Here is a 21,764-nt window from a genome sequence, read left to right on the forward strand (position 1 = left end):
TGTATTAATCAGTTTGAATACATTGATAGTTTTAAACACTCTCCTCCTTTTCTTCTCTCTCTCCCTTTCATTTTATAGTCACTCTTACCCTCATCTCCATCGTCCACGTGCTCCCCATCCATGAACTTGCTCAAGTACTTGTCACGTCAGGCAGCTTCTTTTCATCTCTGTGTGAGTGGCGGTAGGTTAGGATGCACTGTTCAGAGGTCTTCTCCACATAAATGCGGCCAGAAAAGCTGTTGCAATGCATTGAATATGGTGGCAGCAGCCTTTCCCTCAGATATTTCCCCATCCTTATCGTTCCTGAATATGCTTTGAAGCAGGGCTTCGCGGAGCCCCAAGGGGCGGGGATGGGGTGAGAAAGTTTTCCTGGTCATGCGAGGCGGGGCGGGGATGGGGTAAGACAAAATCATGCGGGCCAGGGACGAAGATCCCATCCTTCGGCCTCGCCCCGCCCCATTGCCATCCCTAATTAGGGAATGTGACAGTAAAACAATGAAAATAGTAACCGAATGTGACAATAACAATGAAAATAAAACTTGTTAACAAACCATCTACACAATCTAAACAACATTATCTCGATATTTAAATTAAGAATGATTGCTAGACAGGATTCTCACACTGGGACATTAATTTAAGAGTTCGCTAATTAATTAAGATTTTGATGCATGCATTGATGCTGACAGAACTTTTTAAGGGGGTGTTTGGTTCGCTGTAATATGTCCTTAATGTGATGCATATTACAATAATGTGACATTAAAATTTTAGATTTATTTTATTTTTTCTAACATTATCATAATCTAAAATTACAAAATATATCACATCATCTTAATCCAATCAACTTCCTAAAAATGTTATGTTGTATTTTTGTATTGAGATTATATTAATGTAAGATTTCAATAATATAATATTATGGTGTAATGTAACATTACATCGAACCAAACGCCTCCTAAAAGGTATATCCTAGGTTATGAAGAATAGAGGTCCTTGTGCATTATTATAGGCAACCTTATTTGATTAATTTTGTTAATGTTCTCTTTGGCGTTTGATTTGATAACCAATCCTATTTCATTTTAGGCCGCATGTTAAACTTTTTAAATCTGGCATGCTTGTGATTATGCTATGGCAACCATTACATGAATATAGTTGGTAGATGATTACATATTTATGATATTAACGCATACATGATACGTGCTTTGTCAATACTCTACTAGGTTTTTTCCTTAATTTGCAATATAGTGATTGTTAGCATTTAGTTAATTCCAACTTGGATTGTTTAATCTACTAATCATTTGAAGCTTGCGTTGTCTTATATTGTTTCAAGTTCTTTGATGTCATTGATTCTATATATATAAAGTAGTTCTTTGAGGTTATTCAAAGAACGTAGGCCAAAACTCATGCATATGTTTTATTCCAGCTTTTTTGTTTCTTTTGCACCATGCATGTTGTGAATTTAGTAGCGTATATAGTTTAAGTCTGGTATTTGAGGAAAGACTTAACAATGAACTCCTTACAAAGTACTATGTCTAAGCAAGTTAGCAAGTTGCTTTCAATGCTTAATTTACGTGTATTGGCTGTATATCACAATAGCAATAGTATATGTATATATGCTTTTGGGAGTTGAACTGTAAAGAAAGGATGACTATTCTTTTTGTATGAAATTGGATATAAAAGCATCATGTTGACAATTTTATAGCAAAGGCACTCACCATTGTGCTGTGTACATTACTTTCCCTCAGATATTTCCCCATCCTTATCGTTCCTGAATATGCTTTGAGCTTATCTTGATCAGGTGGAGTCCTCGGACAGTCACTCAGGCTTTTCCCCTACTCAATTAGTCTCCGATATCACATCAGAGCAAAACATCTTCCTCGGACAGGAGATGTACTCCTCGGACTGGAGATATCCTCCTCGGACAGCGATGATCCTTCACCAAGAGGATTCCACTCCAGTCTAGGCCTTGTCTTCTCCGCATCCCTCTTTTCGGATGTGAAACAGTCCTCTCGTGGGCATTCGGCCCATTAACTTGGGCCTGACCCCTTTTTCCCCCACAATATATATATATAAAGTAGTTCTTTGAGGTTATTCAAAGAACGTAGGCCAAAACTCATGCATATGTTTTATTCCAGCTTTTTTGTTTCTTTTGCACCATGCATGTTGTGAATTTAGTAGCGTATATAGTTTAAGTCTGGTATTTGAGGAAAGACTTAACAATGAACTCCTTACAAAGTACTATGTCTAAGCAAGTTAGCAAGTTGCTTTCAATGCTTAATTTACGTGTATTGGCTGTATATCACAATAGCAATAGTATATGTATATATGCTTTTGGGAGTTGAACTGTAAAGAAAGGATGACTATTCTTTTTGTATGAAATTGGATATAAAAGCATCATGTTGACAATTTTATAGCAAAGGCACTCACCATTGTGCTGTGTACATTGTTGGGTTCTGGCCATGAGCTACCTAGGGGAATACACAACTTTTGTTTATAATACATTGATATTTACTGTTTCCGAAGAGCAATTTTTTTTATTTGGTTCTTGAAGAAATGTCAAAAATGGAATGTTACTAGAAATGACAGTCTCCAACCGAAAACTGAATCAAAGAAAGAACTATAGACAAAATGGAAGAGAAATTCTATTATGAACTATAGACAAAATGGAATATAAATTCTATTGTGCTTTTAGTGTTGTACTTTATGCTCTAATACCGGAAATGATAGAGGATTTCTTTTTCATTTTAGGCTGTATGTTAAAAAAAAAAAGTAGAAGAAGAAGAAAAAGAAGAGACATAATACGGTCAGTAAAACTAAAAGTGAAATATTAAGAATGGCGCATTCTGGTATATTTTACGAAAATCAATATTCATAGTTCAAATCTAACTCCCAACTCAGAATTATAAAAAACCTAAGTGAAATATTAAACGCGAGACAGAACGCCAAGCCAGCAACCGATGCAATTTATAATTAATGAGGTCCTATATATTAAATTAATGTCTATATTGACTCAGTGTTATCATCACTTCATAGAAATGAAGTACCGGGTATAATTTTCTATTAAATGATTATATTTATAAGAAAAGTGAAAGCTTGTTTTTGTTTGAGCACCGAGTGTCAGCAAGCTGCTGGAACCTCGATGCTAGAAAGTATAATAATAATAATAATAATATTTCTAAAGACTAGGCAATTACATACTCAAGTTTACAACTTGTTAATTTATGCAATTATAAGTAGTGGATATTTTCTGTCTTGTATGACCTACCACTTTACATTAACTACTTATAATTATATAAGTCAACAAATTATAAAATTTAGTGTAAGAATGGTTTGTGGATGTAGGACATAAGCAAATTAGTACAATAATTGGAATTGTAGAACTTCTGGATTGTTGTCGGCAAGACGTCTCTAATTTCTTGAAGTAAATTGGTGAACAACTTTTGCGCCGTAACTTTTTCTATGATTTGAATGTGCCAGTTTGTGAGTATTGATAAAAAAGAGGTAGTTTTATGTGAAAATGATAAATAATTATATACAACATATTACGTAAAAGTAATAATAAAAATTGTGATATAAAAATTGTGGTTCTAAAATAACTCAGTTTCTTCTAATCTACTAGTCTAGTAAGGAGGAGTCGTGCTCATGCCCAATAATACTAATATCACACGCTCTATCACAACTATACTACGCAGCAAATTATAATTGGTTGTTTAGCATTACCACTTAAATTTTTCATTTGTCTTCACTATGCCGTGCTCATGAGGCATGCCGCCCCTCTTTTCCGGCCTTTATCAAGCTCTTCTATATTATATAATATAACATGTGAGTGATGTGACATCCAGGTTGTAAAATTCCACTAGCCAGTAGCATGCTACCATTTTTCGTTTCTTAACTTGGCAGAAAAGAGTTTTGACGTTATGCTTTGTTTAATAATAATAATAATGATGATAATACCATCATTTCCATTAATTATAATTGTTGACAGAACATTAAGAAAAGAATTATTATTTTTTAATGGAATAATGATTTGATGGGTTGTGGTTGGTATCTTTATTTAAAAAATTAATTCTAAAGGCCCAAAAAGTATTCGAAACATTGTGTTTAATAGAAACTGCTCTCTTAACCTTAATTTGCATGTCCAAGCACACCTTTAAGTCAAATTTTGGAAATAGATTATTAAGATTAAATAATGGAGCTCACACTACAGAAACGACCTGTCCATATACATAAATCTTATATTTTCCAAAGCCGGAGAGATTTACTTTGAATAATTAGTTTTGTGTGGAAGATGAAATGGACACGTTCTACAACTTATAATGGAGTGGTTGAAAAATCTAAAATATTTTAGTTAAATCAATCTGAGCTGCTTCGATTTCGTCTGGGGACAGGTTATTGCAAAATTAATTAATATTTTTCTTCTATAAAATTAGAAGACTTTGTATTAATTAATGTATGATTTTCTTTCCCAGTCTCTTTAGTAGTTGGTAGTAAGCTTTTAAATAAATCATGTACGTATAACACTAATAGGAGTCATATCTAAAAACTTGGCTAATCTGAAAGTCATACTCTGAATTGTTACGTCTCTGGAGTCTAGACTTCAAATACGGCGATCAATTCAATAGATGGACCCAAGTGAAATTGATCTCCAGGCCCTTCTTTTGGGGTATGAACAAATGTGAAATTTAAAAAAAAAAAAAAAAAAAAAAATTGAAATGCACGTTTCAGAACTGTAATTTTTTATGCAATTTACCTAAGAGGGAAAAATTTCATAGATTTGAACTTTAAAATATCATATCTAAAAAATAAAAAATAAAACTACTTCAGCGTTATTTTTGACTTCTAACTTAGAACTAGTTGCTTGTATTCACAAAAATGAGGGGAAAATAATCAGTTGTTTGGGAAAAAAACAATTAGGGTTTTTTTTTTGGGTCATAACAAAGGTTGCCTTTTATGAGCGTTTCTATCATTTCATGCAAAAACATCTATATTAGATTACCTATTTTATATTACATTTCATTAAATTTTCTTGATTTTTTTAATTATTTTTTTTTTTTACATACAACAACCATCATCCACTTTCTTTATTCACCCTCGAAATATGTAAAAAAAGAATAAAAAATTAAATGCAAAATGAATAGTGCTAGTATAAATTTACATGGTTACTATAGCAAACTTATATATTAACACAATTATACACAAATTGATGTACATTATTTTTAAGCAAAACTGTGTAAATTTTACACATTTTTCTATTATACACTTATTGATATGAGTGCTCTAATTAGCACAACAACAATTGAACTTAGATCTTTACATCGTGATTGTAGAGCGTGAAACTCACACTGAAACTTGATTTTCAAGACAATGATACGAATCATTATGACTTAAAAACCAGATTATTGGGGCAATGATGCAAGCCGTTAACAAGGGGTAGTGAACATTCAAACAATGTAGCATGAAAAGAACAGGTCAAGAAGGGAGAGGGTGAGATTAAGATGACGTGCTAGACATATGTCTCTTTTGGATTATGATGGTATGTTTTGGAAGCTTGATGAAGAAACAAATATTGGGGAGTCATTTACTCTTCATGAGACGTAGGGGTAGTGCTTGATATCCCTTGTCAATGTTGTTATCATACCATACCAGTTATATTGAAAGATAGTTATTGTACTGGCCCTTTCCCTAAAACATGTTAGATAAAATATCAAATTGTATCAGAGGTTTTCAAGTGTTTTGTAACTTTTGTTTGGTGCAGAAAGAAATTTTTTTTAAAAAAAGTTATAAAACATACTATATATTGGGGCCAATATATTGGTTTTAGCCCTAATAAAAGGAGGAGAGAATCCTCATTGCTGATAGTTGACGATTCTCTCCGAGTAGCTGGGGCGCAAACTGCAAAGTAGTTCAATATTAAATGAAGGTAGTTGAGGGAAAATTATAATGCAACCCTATCTAATATTGAACTACTTTTCTTGACTACTAGCTGGTGTGTCCTAACCTGACATGTTGACCAAGTGGGGCGTTGACATGTCAGCCCCTTAAGATCCACTTGCGTATTTGTTAGAAAAATATCTAGGACTACATCATTTTATGTCACAGACACTGAAATGTCGGCCCCTTAAAATCCAATTGTGTTTTTGTTAGAAAAATATCTAGGATTACATTTTATGTCACAACATTGCTATAACTATGATGTGTCCAGTTGTGAGTAATAGAGGGGAAAAAAAGTACAGTAATTTTAGGAACACATCATCTTACATGGAAAACTTTAATTAGTTGTCTATCACTTTCGCATTGACTCATTATTTTTTCGCTACCACTCATAATTGGGCACATCATAATTATAGCAATGTTGTGACAACTAATTAGAGTTTTATGTAAGATGATGTGTTCCTAAAAAAAGCTTATTATATTATTGTTTCTCGAAAAATTAAAAAAAATAAAATAAAATAATAGAGTTGGGCCATGAGCTACATTTGGTGTAAAGAATTTTAATGTGTTTGTTACCATTCTTATTTGGTAGCACAAAAAAATTAAGCATCCAGATGGCCCACTGAGTACTTGGGCTTATAAAAGTAAATGTGACCTTGTTAATAGAGTCCCAAACTGGTTTGGCCCAAAAATAAACTTCACATTCTTGAACAATACCATTTACGATTGGCCCAATTTTACTAAAAATTTTGCCCCCCTTTTTTTCTTTTTCCACTTTCTTCTTCTTATCCTTTCAGGCAACGCGTTCTCTCTCTCACCGTGCATTTGCCCATTTTTGGATTTTAAAGTCTGTGAGAAGTTTTGCAAGGATGGGTATAATTTGAAAGTTATTAGGTCTTTTAAGTTCTCAAATACCAGAGTTCCTAGCAGCCCATTCTTCCATACATGCGAGATATATATATATATATATATATGTAGGGATATTGGGTCCCAAAGCCCATTATTTATGCATATAATGGAACTAAGGCCCAAGCCGAGGACTGAAGGCATCTGAGGGGGAGTAAACGCTGTCAAAAGAACCCATGTTGGCAAATGTAAAAGTCAGTTTAAATCATAACGGCTCAAGGGGTTGTGTCGAGAATAAGAGACTCATTAGCTAACCAAGGCTGAGGTCCATTAGGTGGTCTGTCGTCCTGGGGAACGACACAGAAACACTCAGTTGATACGGATAAGCACTATGGGAGCTCAGGACAGGGAAGTGTCCTAAAATATCTAAGGAGAAAGCTGCTACCTTTGCATTAAATGCACTGCAGCTAACTCCCTGACCGCATTAATATGGAGGTGACACCTGAATAGTGGATTTCAGCCTTACAGCTACTACATGAAGACTTATGAGAGGTGCTGATGGGACAGATATCAACACTAACCATCTGGCATGCACGTGGAAGGCAGGAATGTCAATGAAAGACTGTATAAAATAAGGAGGGGGCAACAAGACTAGGGGATCGAAAAATCAGAGAAGAAATAATGTAGCAATCTAGAACTAGACTTATAACCACATTTAAGAGCATTATATAAGAACCAGTCTCCTCGGACATTGCTGAGGACATTGTTTCTTCAGTCTAAACTTGTCTATCTTCACTCTTTCGTCACCAACCTACTTAACTTGTTATTCGATTAACTAAAACTCAGTTTTCTAACCCATTTTTCTACAAATTCATTGTTTTAGGCTTTTTGGGCCTAAGTCCATTCATATTTTGGGCTAGAAATTCAAATCTAGTCCTTACAATATATATATATATATATATATTTGAACCAAAATTTTAATTAGTAATTAAATTGGGGTCAATGAGTATATTTTTAGGACAGTTTAGCTGCGAAATTGGTTGTAGTTTAAGGCTATAACCTCACTCAATATCTTTTTATTGGAGGTGAATTTTGACAAATCTACTATTGGATTACATTTTCTTCTTATACCTTACATGTTTGCAAAATTTTTATAAAATTAAATGTGGGGGGGAAGCCCAAAGCTACTTAATGGGCCCGGAACCCACTGATTAGGGGCCATGGTGCTTCCGAGAATTAATAGACGGATGGGGCGGCCCACCTAAAGCAGGAAGCCCTGAAGCAGAAGGAGGAGTGCCGTTCGAGGAGGCCACCATTTGTCCGAGGATGTCTTTCTCCTCGGCTGTGATAAGCTTTGATCAAACGAATGTGTGAAAAGTCCATCTAACCTCCCCAACGATCCCAACGGTGATGATGGACTCTGGGTGGATCCGGAAATGATCAGAACTAGAAAATATCTGAAGGAAAGGCTGGTACCACTGCATTTAATGCGCTGCAACAGCTATTCTGACCGCATTTATGTGGAGAAGACCCCTGAACAGTGCAATCTCAGCTACCGCCACTCACAAAGAACTAAAGTAGACACACGACATTACATGCACTCGAGTGGACGCGTGGATGAAGAACAAGTGGACGATGGAGATTGTATGAAGGGAGGCTATATAAAGAAGAAGGGTCCCTGATAATAAAGGGGGGGGGGGAAAGGAGAAAGAGAGAGAGAAAAGCTTTACTGTAGCTCTGAACGTTCTGATCGCTGTTTATTCAATAAAACACCTCTTCGGCCATTCATTCATGGACTTATCCGATCTCTAGTTCACGTTATCATTGTTGCATGTGACCCAGCTGACTGTTCTGTGCTTCATAATCAGCCCAGCTCTTTCGCCCACTCTCTACAAATTCATTGTTCTGGGTTCGTTGGGCCTATAACCAATCTCTTTTAGGCTTGGGCTACAAAAATCGACCCTACATTAAATATCAATAGTTATGTCATCAAAAAATTGCTAAAATTGTAATTTTTTATAATTTAAAATTATGTATAAATATAATCGTATAGATAATATAGTAAATAATATTTGATTGACACAAAATTTGACATGTGTATTAAGAGTATAAAGAACATGCAATCCAGTGGTTAGATTTTTAAAATATGTAGTAATATTAATGATATTAAGTAAGGTTGTAGTCTTAAATTACCACCAATTTTGTAACTAAATTTTGTTCATGTTTTTAAACTTTAATCTTAATGTCTAACGTTAGTTAACTTTTTATATTAGCCTTGTTTAGAGTGCAAGTTAATTAAGTGCAAACCCAGATTTCTTAAGGAAGAATATTCTCAGGTGGAAACTTTGGAATCAAGATCAATTAAAGCATCCCTAAGTAAATAAATATTTGGCTAAATTATTGATACGGAAGATTTTCACAATCCCAAAAAATTTGTCTAACACTAAAGAGTCTTCGGTCACTAAAGCGTTTTTGGTCACTAAAGCCTCTTCGGTCACTAAAGAAGTGCAACACCACATTGGCTCCGTCCGAATCCTCTTGCATCGTCAAGCTTATTGACATCTTTAGCTTTCAAGGCATCATCAGGTCCCCATGCCTTTGATAAGGCTCAAGATGGTTGTCAAATGCCCAATTGTTGGGCATCTTGTACGGCCAACTAAGGGTCGCAAACCAACAACCCTTTATACTTAGCTCCACACCATTTGCGTGCTCTCCGCTCAAATATCTCCATATGGAAAGAACTTGCATGCCACACCAAGATATCCTTCTATATATTCTTATCCTCCAAATATGAGAAGTTAGGCCCAAAGATCTTGGAGTCTTAACTCCATGCTTTCCCTATAAGGGAAGAACCTACAATCACGAGATCTTAGTCAGCTCTAGACCACTATATAAACACCAAACTCCCTCTTCTCCATAATACATGAATTTCTTAGCTCTCATACTTTTAGAGTTATTGGAGATCCTTCAATCACTGACTTAATTTTCGGAAGGTTTTTGGCTAGCGCCCCATCGGTGCTCTTTGTAGGTTCTTCACCTTTTATTCTTCAAGTACCTCTAGTCGTTGCGCATATGGACTATTGATTCATTGTTGATTTTGTGCATCATCAATTATAAACTACACTTTTTCAATTTTGACACATTTTCAGCTCAATCCTTTAACTTTACTATTTTTTAAATTTAGTCATTCCATATAGTTCCATCTAATATAGTTCCATCAATTATATACTTTCTTTTGCTTTATTAGAGTTCCTGAAATAATTTGCAACAAAGCTAGACTCTATCACTAGAGCCTTTTGGTGGGGCCATGAGCTTGGAGTTAGGAAATTACATTTGACCAACTGGGATACAATCTGTCAACCAAAAAATATGGGTGGACTTGGACTCAAAAAATTTAGTCTTACTAATCAAACAATGATTTCTAAGCAATATTGGAGAATCCAAAACTCCCCCACTTCCCTGTTATTAAAAACTTTCAAGGCCAAATATTTCCCTAGATCTTCCTTATGGGATTATAGACCAAAATTCCATCATTCTTGGATTTGGAAAAACGTTACAACACCACAGTTTTCTTCTTTACAACATGGTTGATGGCTAATAGAAAATGGACATCAAATCTCTCTCACTCACTCATCTTGGTTCCATTGCCCAAACCATATCTTAAAGGAGAATGGACTCCTTGAAGGCACAATGGCTGGCCTCATTGATGCAAATACAAAATCCTGAAAATATGACCTCGTTCAAAAACTATACCCATACCCCAGTTGTATGGAAATCATGCATGTTCCAATTTTTGCAATCTTAAATAGCAGAGGAATCCCAGCTGCTAACAAATGTCTTATGTGTAATGAGAAAGAAGAAACAATCACTTATCTTTTCTTACAATGTCCCTTTGCAAGAGCTGTTTGGCATGGTTTTATCCTGGAAATTAGAACCTCTAATCTAAATCAGATTTTAGCTAAGCAATGGATAGTAGATTGTATCATTGCAAACAAATCCATGGAACAAAACTGGATGCATTTTCTACAATCCCTCTTTACCATCTTTTGGTCAATGTAGAACCACAAAAATCTAGTTCTACACCAAGGGAAACTGCCTAACCCACAGGAAGTTATTCTCACCTCTCAAACTCTTATTTGTAGGTACCAAGAAGCCTTCTAGGAAAATCAAAAGCAAGATCACATCTCTAGACATCAACCATCACAACTTCTTAGTCATCATGACTGGCAAATTCTCATATAGGTGGCAACTTACAGGAATAGAAGATCCAAAAGAAGTGGCTATGCATATGAAGCCATAAAGCCAGATGGGAGAACTCTCTTCAAAGGAGGAGCTAGCTGTGGAAGGAAACCTTACTATCTTGCAGTCTAGGATGCTCTAGTTAAGGCTATCCTCGAGGCCAAAGAATTAGGATTCAGCAGAATACTAACTTTTAGCAATAGCAGAAGATTAGAGCATGTTTGCAATCACTTGAGAACTCCCTGGTGGTAGAAACAAACCTTCACATCTGACCTTAATTAATTGCAACAACAAGGATTGGTTATGCACTCCATTTTTTTACCCAAAATAGTGGTCTCACATGTAATAGAACTAGCTACTTTGACCACTAGTTTCCCTGTTCACCACTATAAACTAAGGTCTGTTTCGTTGGAGGAGTAGAAAAGTAGGAGAATAGAAAATATTTGGTTTTCCCTCTTATGTGTTTGGTTGGAGAGGTGGAAAAGTGAGATGGTGGAAAACTCTTTTGTTTGGTTGGAGAAAAAAGGTAAGGATAGAAAATGTAATTTATATAAATTGACTATTATACCCTTGTTACATAATATGTAAGAAATAGATTTATTTGTACTCATTAAATAATTTAAAATTTACTATATCATACATATAAATTTATATTTATATTTTTATTATTATAATATAAAAATTACAATAGTGTACGTATAAATTTAATTGGGCAAAAGATTTTGTAACTAGCAAAAACGTGGTTAACAAATTTACACTACATTCAGCCCACAAAAACGTGGTCAGCAAAAGTGTGGTCAACAATCTTTTGTGGGCAAAAGATTTCGTAACCATTCAACGTGGTCAGCAACATGGTCATCAAGTCATGAATAAAAAGTGAGGGGTAAGTGAGAGAGTATTTGTATAAAATGCATTTTACACCACTTTTTCCTCCTCATTTTCCTCCCAATTTGGGAGGATAAAAAAAAATTGGGCCCGAGAGGGAAAACTTTCTCCCCTGTTTTCTGTCTCTCATATTTTCTTTCATCAACCAAACAGTGGAAAACAATATTTTTCACCCTATTTTCCTCTCTCTATTTTCCATCGTCCTTGTTTTCACCCTAACCAAACACACCATAAATCTAGACTATATGTTAGCCAACTGGCTATATTTGGTACTCTCCTTTTATGAATATATGTTTATTTGGTATTAAAAAAAAAAAAAAAGTTGAGGACTGTCGGAGGATAGGTTTTTGGATTTTTCCTTGGGGGGGGGGGGGGGGGAACTTGCCCTCCTCTTGCCGCCTGCCTTGGCTCTACAAATAAATAAATATAAAAGTTGAAGCGCCAAACTGGAAGGAAAAAAAAAAATCAAAACTTTAGGGATGAAAATATAAACAATAACAACTTAGAGGGTGTAATGTGTAATTAAGCTTCTTTTTTTAACTAACAAATTATTTATTAAACTTGTTTCCAACAAGTGGTCGAAATCATGTAATGATTTTCCTTTCTATCATGCAATAGTGGTATCATTTATCATGTAAGTTTGGCTTATCTTGTTTTTACAATATATCCTATAAAAAGTTAAGGGGATTTTGTGATTGAAAATTTTACGTATAGAGAGGAAAAGAAAGAAACATTATTTTGTTATCTCAAATGCATCACTTATATTGTAGATTAGATGTTATATGTTTTTTTTCTTCCAAAAAAAATTATTAAAAATTGTGATATTGGTGGAAACTAAGTACATTATATAAAATTGGAGTGGGTGACTATTAAATTAAACAGGTAGGACTGAAATGTTAGGGAATTGATTCACTTGGATTTTGGCGCCAAAAATCTTGGGTCGGATAGGGTTAGAATTCTTGAAATAACGAACAGTTCTTGTCATGTGAAATAGATTTAATTTTTCTGAGGTTTATAAGAAATGAGCAAGAGAAATAGTGACATATAGAAAGTACCAAAAATCAAAAACATTAATCTCCAAATATAAGAAAAAATAAATAGTGAAGTTGTATAGTAATGTTAATCAAACATTTTTTTTTTTCATAATTTATTATCGTAGTAAGTTATGATGAAATACCATTATTTTCATATGTGTTTACTGATTATAATGAATATAAATTTTCTGCTATCACTTTTTTGTATTCCATTTTATATTCCACCATTGTGTATATTATGTGTCTAATTATTATTATTATTATTATTATTATTATTATTATTATTATTATTATTATTCTCTTCTCAAAAAAATAAGATTATTATTACTATTATTATTATTATTTCCCAATTTAGACTTTTTTTATATATTAATAATGCAATGTTATTATTAAAAAAAAAAAATGAGTGCAATATTGGTCTCTTTCGGATACAAGGCCAAGACCTTTTTCTTGACATAGGTGAATTTAGATTAATGCATTTCACATTAAGCAATTTGTGATAAAACTTATCAAATACATGTTTTCAAAAAATATGTATATACATACGAAAAAATGTACATCAACCCACCGTCCCAATCTATTTGCCATGTCAACTCCTTAAAATCCATTTGTGTATTTTTTTTTTTTTTTTGGTAAACCCCATTTGTGTACTTGTTAAGCCATTTCTACCTTTATTTCGTATTTAAATTTCATGGACTTATAAAGATGATTCTAAAAATAAAAAAATAAAATAAAAATTCATGGACTTGAGCCATGACTCATGATTCATGAGTCATGAACAACATTTTGTGTAAAGCAGTTTAATGTGTTTGTTACGATTGGTAGCACTAACAATTTAAGCATTCAGATGACAAATTCAGCTCCTGGGCATATATGATAATAAATGTAGTCTTGTAAATAGAGGCCCAATGTGGTTCGGCCCCAAAAATCATAAGATTCTTGAGCAATACCAGATACGATTAGCCCAATTTTATAACTTTTTTTTTTCTTCTTCTTTCTATCCTTTTGGGCAATATGTTCTGTCACCTTGCATTTTCCCATTTTTGAATATTGAAGTCTTAGGAGAAGTTTTGCAAAGATAGGTTAAATTTGAAAGAGATTTCTCATACTGGTACAGATTATTAAAGATTTTAAGTTCTCAAATCCCTGAGTTCTTAGCAGCCCATTCTTCTATACATGCAATAGATATGTTAAAATTTTAATTAGTAATTAAATTGGGGTCAATGAGTAAATTTTTAAAATTTTAGACAATCCTATTGTATAATGTTAGTTAACTTTTTATATTAGCCTCATTTGGAGTTGCACGTTAAGCACAAACCCAAATGTCTTAACTCTTATGGGAATAATATCCAGGTGGAAACTTTAGAGTCAAGATCAATTAAAGCGTCCCCAAGATAATAAATATTTGGCTAAATTACAATGGCTAGAGTGCAAACTACAAATCTAGTTATATTCTGTTTGCATCACTAAAACCCATTCATCCATATTTTCTGTAAAATGTCTAATAAGTTAGCCACGTGTGTTTAGTTTTTTTTAATAAAATGATGCCACATGGCATAATGAAAATGACTTGACATAATGATTAATGACAACAACGTGACATCATTTTATTAGACGAACTAAATATAAGTAGTAAGTTTATATAACATTTAATGGAAAATATGAACAAATCGATGGCCTACTGATGTTATTGGAATATAACTTGAAAGGGTAAAATTTAAATTTTAAAATTTCAAGATATATAATTCAAATGTCCTCAAACTTTAATGATATAGTTTGCACTTTAGCCAATTACAAACTACCCTCTCAAATTTTGACATGTTTTTAATTTAGTCATTCCATATAGTCTCATCCAATATCACCACTGGTTCAGTAATTCTCAATGTCCAAAATGACGTTGATTTGGTGGACCTAACAGTGCCGTTTAGATAGAATGACTATATAGATTAAAAATAAAAAATAAAACCCTAATATAATGAGTTGAAATAAAATCAAACTTACATGGTGTAATATATAATTTTTCCCTAAAGTTTTTCAAATATTTTCAATAATTTCAAATTGTCATAACCTAGGGTTTTGAAATTTGGGAAATTTTTATAATTAGAAGGATTTAAGCCAACTGAATGTGAATAACTTCATACTTTGAGGAAATTTTGGGTTTTATGATTAGATTATTGATTATAAGAGGTAAAAATATTTCTCGATTCCCTTTATATTTGTTAATTTCTCATGAGTCTTGAGAACCAAAAGAAGGATCATTAGAAAGAGATGGATGTCACCAGCCTGTGTTGCAAATGACACCTAAACCTCACTGGTTTTGTGCTGGAAGAGGAAAATAAGTTATAACCTAGATAACCACAAATATACAAGCCCTGGTTATTTAATCAATTCAAAAAATAAAAATAAAAATAAAAATTTTGAATGACATGCACCTACACAAAGAAAATTTTTGTTGCACTTAAAATAAAGTTCATAGCATTGACAAAACTTATGTGACACTGCATTTGAAATCAGTTACACATTAATTCATGTCTAAAGTTCTCACCGAAATTCATTGACCATGTATGTAAAATTGTTTTTTTAACACTGGGAAAACCATAAACTAGCCCACAAAAAAGATAACCTGAAGTAAAATAAAAAGAAACTTGGAAAGAAATTCTACTGCTGCAAAATTTTAGTACCCTTAACCTGCAGACTTGCCTCTGAAACATCACTTAACAGTACAGATCTTGATCATGGAATCAGTGTCAAGTCCATGCAACACAACTACCGAGTCTCCAGTCTTGCAAAGTGTCTGACCCTTTGCATTTTGAATGGCTAATTCTATAGCTTCTTCGCTTGCCAATTCTGGGCATAAATCAGGCACCAGACCCCTATAAATAAGGCTATGCGTTAGTGGAGCATTAACAGACCATGACAAGTCAATTACGTCTCTTGTTATCTGTGGAACCACCAGAGAAATTATTGGCACACTTGGCCTGTACTTAGCTACCAGCTTTGCTGTGTTTCCACCCTTGCTAATGACCAAAATCAGAGTTGCTTTCGTTGAATGGGCTGTGTGCACTGCTGAAGCAGCCAAATTCTCTAATGAACTCATAAGCATTGGTGCAGCTTCCACTGTTCTCTTAAAAAGGTCACCATAATTTATGAAATTCTCTGCCTCTGCACAGATTTTGGCTATAGTTTGAACAGAAATTTCAGGATAGGCACCAGCGGCAGTTTCTCCACTGAGCATCACACAGTCAGTTCCATCAAGAACAGCATTGGCAACATCAGTGGCTTCAGCACGCGTAGGCCTGGGAGATTTGGTCATGGACTCCAGCATCTGAGTGGCTGTTATTACCGGCTTTCCTTGTATGTTGGCGCTTTGGATCATCATTTTCTGAGCCCAGAATATCTTTTCAATTGGAATTTCCATTCCTAGGTCACCCCTTGCCACCATGAATCCATCCGAGTTTGCAAGAATTTCATCAAAATTATCAATCCCTTCTTGATTTTCAACCTACCAGAATGCCAAAAATTAGTCAGTAGAAAGTTCAGAACTACGAAAAAATGCCTACTTTAAGTATTTGTCTTTGTCAAACAATGCCAGACTTGCAATTCAGCATGTGTGTGTGTGTGTGGAAGACACGATCAATCTCCAGAAAAGAAGTCATCCAGCTTATACAAAATCATGGGACAAGTAAAAAGAAAACTATTTTTTTTTTTTTTGCTAACTTCAACAATTGACATAATATTATATTGGAAGACGTGTTTGTATGTAATTGAAGAACCTAATGTAATAAGTTCTTTTGATATCGGATAACATACCTTTGAAATGAGAAGGATATTGTTTGCATGCTTTCCCAGCAGTTTCCGAACCTCAACAAGGTCTGAACCTTTTCGAACGAAAGACAAAGCAATCATGTCAATCTTATTTGGAATTCCCCAGTTCAGTATATCATCTACGTCCTTGTCTGTTAAGGTTGGGAGATCAACAACAACCCCAGGGAGATTGACATTCTTCTTTTCACCAAGAACTGCAGAGTTTTCACAACGACACCTAACCAAACCCGATTCCTTGTCACAATCAAGAACTGTGAGACTAATTGACCCATCAGCGCACAGAATAACGCTTTGTGGCTTCAAATCTTTAGCTAGCTTCTCATAGCTCATAGAGATCATAGTTTCATCACACTTTATGTTGTAGTCTGTTGTGATGAGAATCTCCTGACCCTGCTGGAGTTCAATGGGCTTTGAATCTTTTAGAAACCCAGTTCGAATCTCTGGCCCCTGTTATATAATTCGCAATTTCCAAAATATAATTCAGTCAAAATCCTTATAATAGGGTAACATTCAGAACACTAAAAACTGATGACTTATTGAAGTGGGACCGGTGCTAATATATAGAATCATCATCATCATCAAACACAAATAAATTGGTGGGGAATTTTGGTTGCAGAATGAGAACTTTCAAGTGGAACCAAATAATATTTGTTTATAGAATCCTGAAGAGCTTTTCTGCACAACTCTCATGATGTATCTTTATCAAAATAAAAATTTGTGAGTGGTACTAGTACTACAAAAGTTTTCATTTGAATTTCAGGTCTTAAATTTGCTAGTGCATCTTGTTTCACTAATCTAGAAAAATTAATGATTTTGATTCATAAAAATATATATGATTTTGATCCAAAAGACAAGATCTATGAAAGCTTTTCAAAATTGAAATTTATTTTTATTGTTTGGACAATCAAACCCTTTATTTTTCTCAAAACTCATACAGTTGCTCTCCAAAGACCAGAAAAGTAGATAACTCGCCAAGAAGTAACAACCAACACTCTTTTTTTTTTTTTTTTTGATCTGCTTCTCTTTCTCACAGAAATAACACAAGCTAACAATTGGTTTTTGGTATAGGTAAAATTCAATTCAAGTCTCTTATTCAAGGAGAAGGAACTTTAGCTAACAACCCAATGCTAAAACCAACCAAAAAACCCAACCTACTTTTACATGACATCGTTATTGCTCACAATCTACGTCAAGAAATTAAGAAGATCCAACCCTAGCACCAAGCACCAAATTACCTATTCCTAAACGCTAGTTTAAGATTGGAGATGGCGAGAACAAAGACACAAACACACACACAAAACAAAGACTAAAGAACTAGGAAGAGTATAAGCTTCAATAAATAAAGCCCAGCAAGATTTAGACATAAAAAAGACACAAACATTGTTGAACAAATAAGCAAGATATATAGTGATAGTCATGTATGTACCTTAGTGTCCAACATGACAGCACAGGGAATACCAGTGTTGTGCATGGCAATCCTGAGATTATCAAGGGTATGTTGATGGTAAACATGAGTGCCATGAGAGAAGTTGAAGCGAGCAACATTCATCCCTGCCCTTAAAAGCTTCTCTAGCATGTCCACTGACCGTGATGAAGGTCCCAAAGTGCACACAATCTTTGTCTTTGGCCTGCCCTGGGCTGCAACACCAAGTATCTTCTCCATTGTGCTGTTATACTACTGTTTTCACGTAACAGAAACAGCAAAAACACACAGAGAGAGAAGAGACTGGTTGAGAGTTGAGACAATGAAGCCACTTGACCTATTGGGCTTTTATAGGGTTTTGATTGTGTTATTTTTATTTTTATTTTCTCGTAAATTCAACCCTTTTCAACTTGTACTAGGAATACAAATTAAGTTCGGTGGTTTTCTACTTTTCTTGACACCCAAACGACAATTCGGAGTATCATGCAAGAAATTTGACTCAGCCGTTGATCTAGGTGACTTATTGATAAAGGACTCACTTTATTAATTCAACCAGTCCTAGACTCCTACTTGTCCTTGGTCAACATTATTTATTTTATTTTATTTTATTGAAAAAACATTATTGTTATTCTTATTTGAGGAAGTGAATAAATAAATATAAATAAGCAGCAACAACAATCATAATAAAAATATTAAATCATTCATATTATATTATGATATTATTTTTAAAATTAATCATAACTTTAGGTGATTACTGTTTTATAGCAATTTTAAATAAATGCTCTGAAAAGAATATTCCCTTAAAGTGTTTTTCCCCTTGTTTATCTAAGAATTGCACTTTTAAACCCACAACATCATATCATCAAAGAATCCAAGTTAGGTTTTGTAGGGTCTGTTTTTGTAGCCCTAACCCAAAGGATATGGGTTAAAGGCTCAACGAACCCAAAACAATGAATTTGTAGAGACTGGATCGAAGGTTTAAGCGCTGACCGGCGTTCACGAAGCATGAACTCCTTTCTCTTTTATTGAAAAAAATACTTAGAACCTTTTTCAACTGGGGGATGCTCCTCGCTTTGTTCATGGCCGAGGAGGCTTTTTTTCCTCTCTCCCCAAAAACCCCCCCTCATACATTTTGCTCACATTTCTTATATATCCTCATCTTCTTCTTCCTGTTGATCATCTATTGGCCTTCTTCCTGACCGCCTATCCCATCAAAGGTTATATCCGTGCTCAAGTGGTTCACCCTGATCGATGTCGCCCTGTCAAGGGGTTACATCCCCATTAATGCGGCCAGAGGGGTTAGGTGAACGTATTCAATGCCGAGGTGACAGTTCGCCCAGAGCTTTCCCTTTCTCCGTACCGAGGTCTCGGACGACCGAGGATAGGGTCATCCTCGAACCCATCATGCGTCCTCGGCATGGGCCATTTGGACCTGGGTTGAAGTGGGCCGAGGCTACCCGATTTTCTGGCCCCACAGGTTTTAATTGTACTCAAAATTCCTGCCTAGTGTCCTTTTAATTCTGTTATAATTTGATGTTTAAGTTCCTTTATATTCTAAATACTCTAATATTATGCTTCCTAATTGTACTATAATGTTGTGTCAATTATATTTATATGCAAATTTATGCACCTAAGTTTATATATATATATATATATATATTTTTTTTTTTTTAAGTTAATTGAAATATTTTTTTTTTAAGGGGAAGTTAATTTTAATTGTGATTTTTTTTTTTTTAAGTTAATTGAAATATTTTTTTTTTAAGGGGAAGTTAATTTTAATTGTGGTTCTTCTTACTTGCATCGTGTGTATATGCAAGAGTTATAAGGTAATTATCATTTATTTTGGAATTAGATCCGTTGCACTTCTTAGAATTTAGAAAAATACTAGTTACTTAACAAACTTTATTGCTTCACAAGCTTTAGCTTAAATCTGTATTATTGCTGCATGATTTTGGAGACTTCAATCATGCAGCAATACATTGTGAATGATAGGTTGAGCTTCATGCTTTATCCGTGGAGCAATTCCTTTATGCTTCATGCTCGTCTAATCTTTGGTTAGTCCAATTGTGAATGACTAAGGAACAAATGCCAGAGCCATTGATGAAGAAGACCCCCCTTTTTTTTAATACAAGATAGGTCTACTCTAGTATAATTTAAGTTTACATGTGTGTGAAGTTCCCTCCTGAAGACTTAAACTCTAATCTTTGCCCCACTCCATACCATAAGAATTTTGTAATTGTGAAGTGACTGTTATGCCAAGAATGCACAGTGATCGAAGAAGAAGAAAACTACCTAGAACTAGGGCAACTAGTTTTCTTACTTTGCTCACTATTAAATAAATAAATATGTATGCATGTATGTATGTATAAAGCTGATATAATTTCATAAGAGTTACACATTTTTTTTACACTATTGATTATTATTAAATTTTAGGGTGAAAAAACGCATATGGTAATAATATTATTAATATTCTCTAGAAATTACCCAATTAGGCATTAACTCTTCTTAATAAAAGGGAAAAAAACACTACTCCACCCTCCTCTTCTTAGTTCTTCCTAGCTCTCTTCCTCTCTCACATCATCTTTTTGCTCTCGTGCAAACAAATTGTAATTCATAAGGGAGCAAGACAGATGCTGGCTGTATTTTTAGCTACTTAGGTTTGTTGTGACTTTCACTGTAGAGCTTAGCAATTAAATTGTTTTTTTGGATTGGGCCATATCATGAAGAACATTAAGCTTCAACTCCAAGGTAGTGGTCCTTGGAATGTTGCTGCTGATTATCCAAAGACAAATAACGCCACGAAAGTACTAGTCTATTTTGCCATAAACCATGATGCTTTGCATATATTGATGAAAGAGAGCCCATCCTTTTAAAGATCTTTTAAAGACCATGGTGGGTGATGATGACATGGCTGAGAGATAACGTTATTATCGCACTAATTTTTTAAATGACTTTGGCCAGGGCGGAGCAATGTACATGGGTGGGGGGCTATGGCCCCCCAAAATTTTGAATTTTCACATATATATATATATATATAATTATTTTAATATTTTCAAAATTTATTCTACAAAAATAAAGGTTGGCTTTCCCAAATATTTGAATTAGTCCAATAATGATCTTAAAAAAAGTATTTGGTATAATAGTTATAGAGACATAACTTTATTTTTCGAAATTTTATTTTTTATTGTAAAATAAGCTCTTATACCTATTAAATACTTGATAAAATTTGACACCAAATATGTTTAGATCTATTTTTTTTCAACAAGTCATTGACTCATTAAAAAATTCTTGTAACTAAAACAACATATGAAATGTCTCTTTAATTGCCACATGATGGATTAGAGCTAGATAGCTTCAAATTTTTTTAGAGCCTAACTTATTCATCCAAGTTTTGGATCATTTATGTTTTTGAAAATTTCATTAGTTCAATTGAAATATTTTTACTTATTTTAGCATAAAATTTGATAATTTGTATTGAAAATGAAACTTTTAGAGAATTTCACTATGAAATGGTAAAAATGTATTTTATTTTATGAAAGATCGCCATTAAACATAATTTTGATTGAAAATACTAAATTCTTTTTTTT

General features: G+C 33.9%; 1 protein-coding gene across 1 annotated transcript; it reads right to left on the reverse strand.

Moving 5' to 3' along the window:
* Positions 1-15,480: 15,480 nt before the first annotated feature.
* LOC112025403 (pyruvate kinase, cytosolic isozyme) lies at positions 15,481-18,417 on the reverse strand. Its single transcript, XM_024058083.2, has 3 exons — positions 18,181-18,417; positions 16,740-17,201; positions 15,481-16,431 (listed from the first exon to the last, which is right to left on the reverse strand). The coding sequence occupies exons 1-3, from the start codon at positions 18,415-18,417 to the stop codon at positions 15,640-15,642; spliced, it is 1,491 nt and encodes a 496-aa protein (XP_023913851.1). The 3' UTR covers positions 15,481-15,639.
* Between the last annotated feature and the right edge of the window lie 3,347 nt (positions 18,418-21,764).

Source organism: Quercus suber, unplaced genomic scaffold (assembly GCF_002906115.3).
Source record: "Quercus suber isolate HL8 unplaced genomic scaffold, Cork oak 2.0 scaffold_129, whole genome shotgun sequence".
Taxonomy (NCBI): Eukaryota; Viridiplantae; Streptophyta; class Magnoliopsida; order Fagales; family Fagaceae; genus Quercus; species Quercus suber.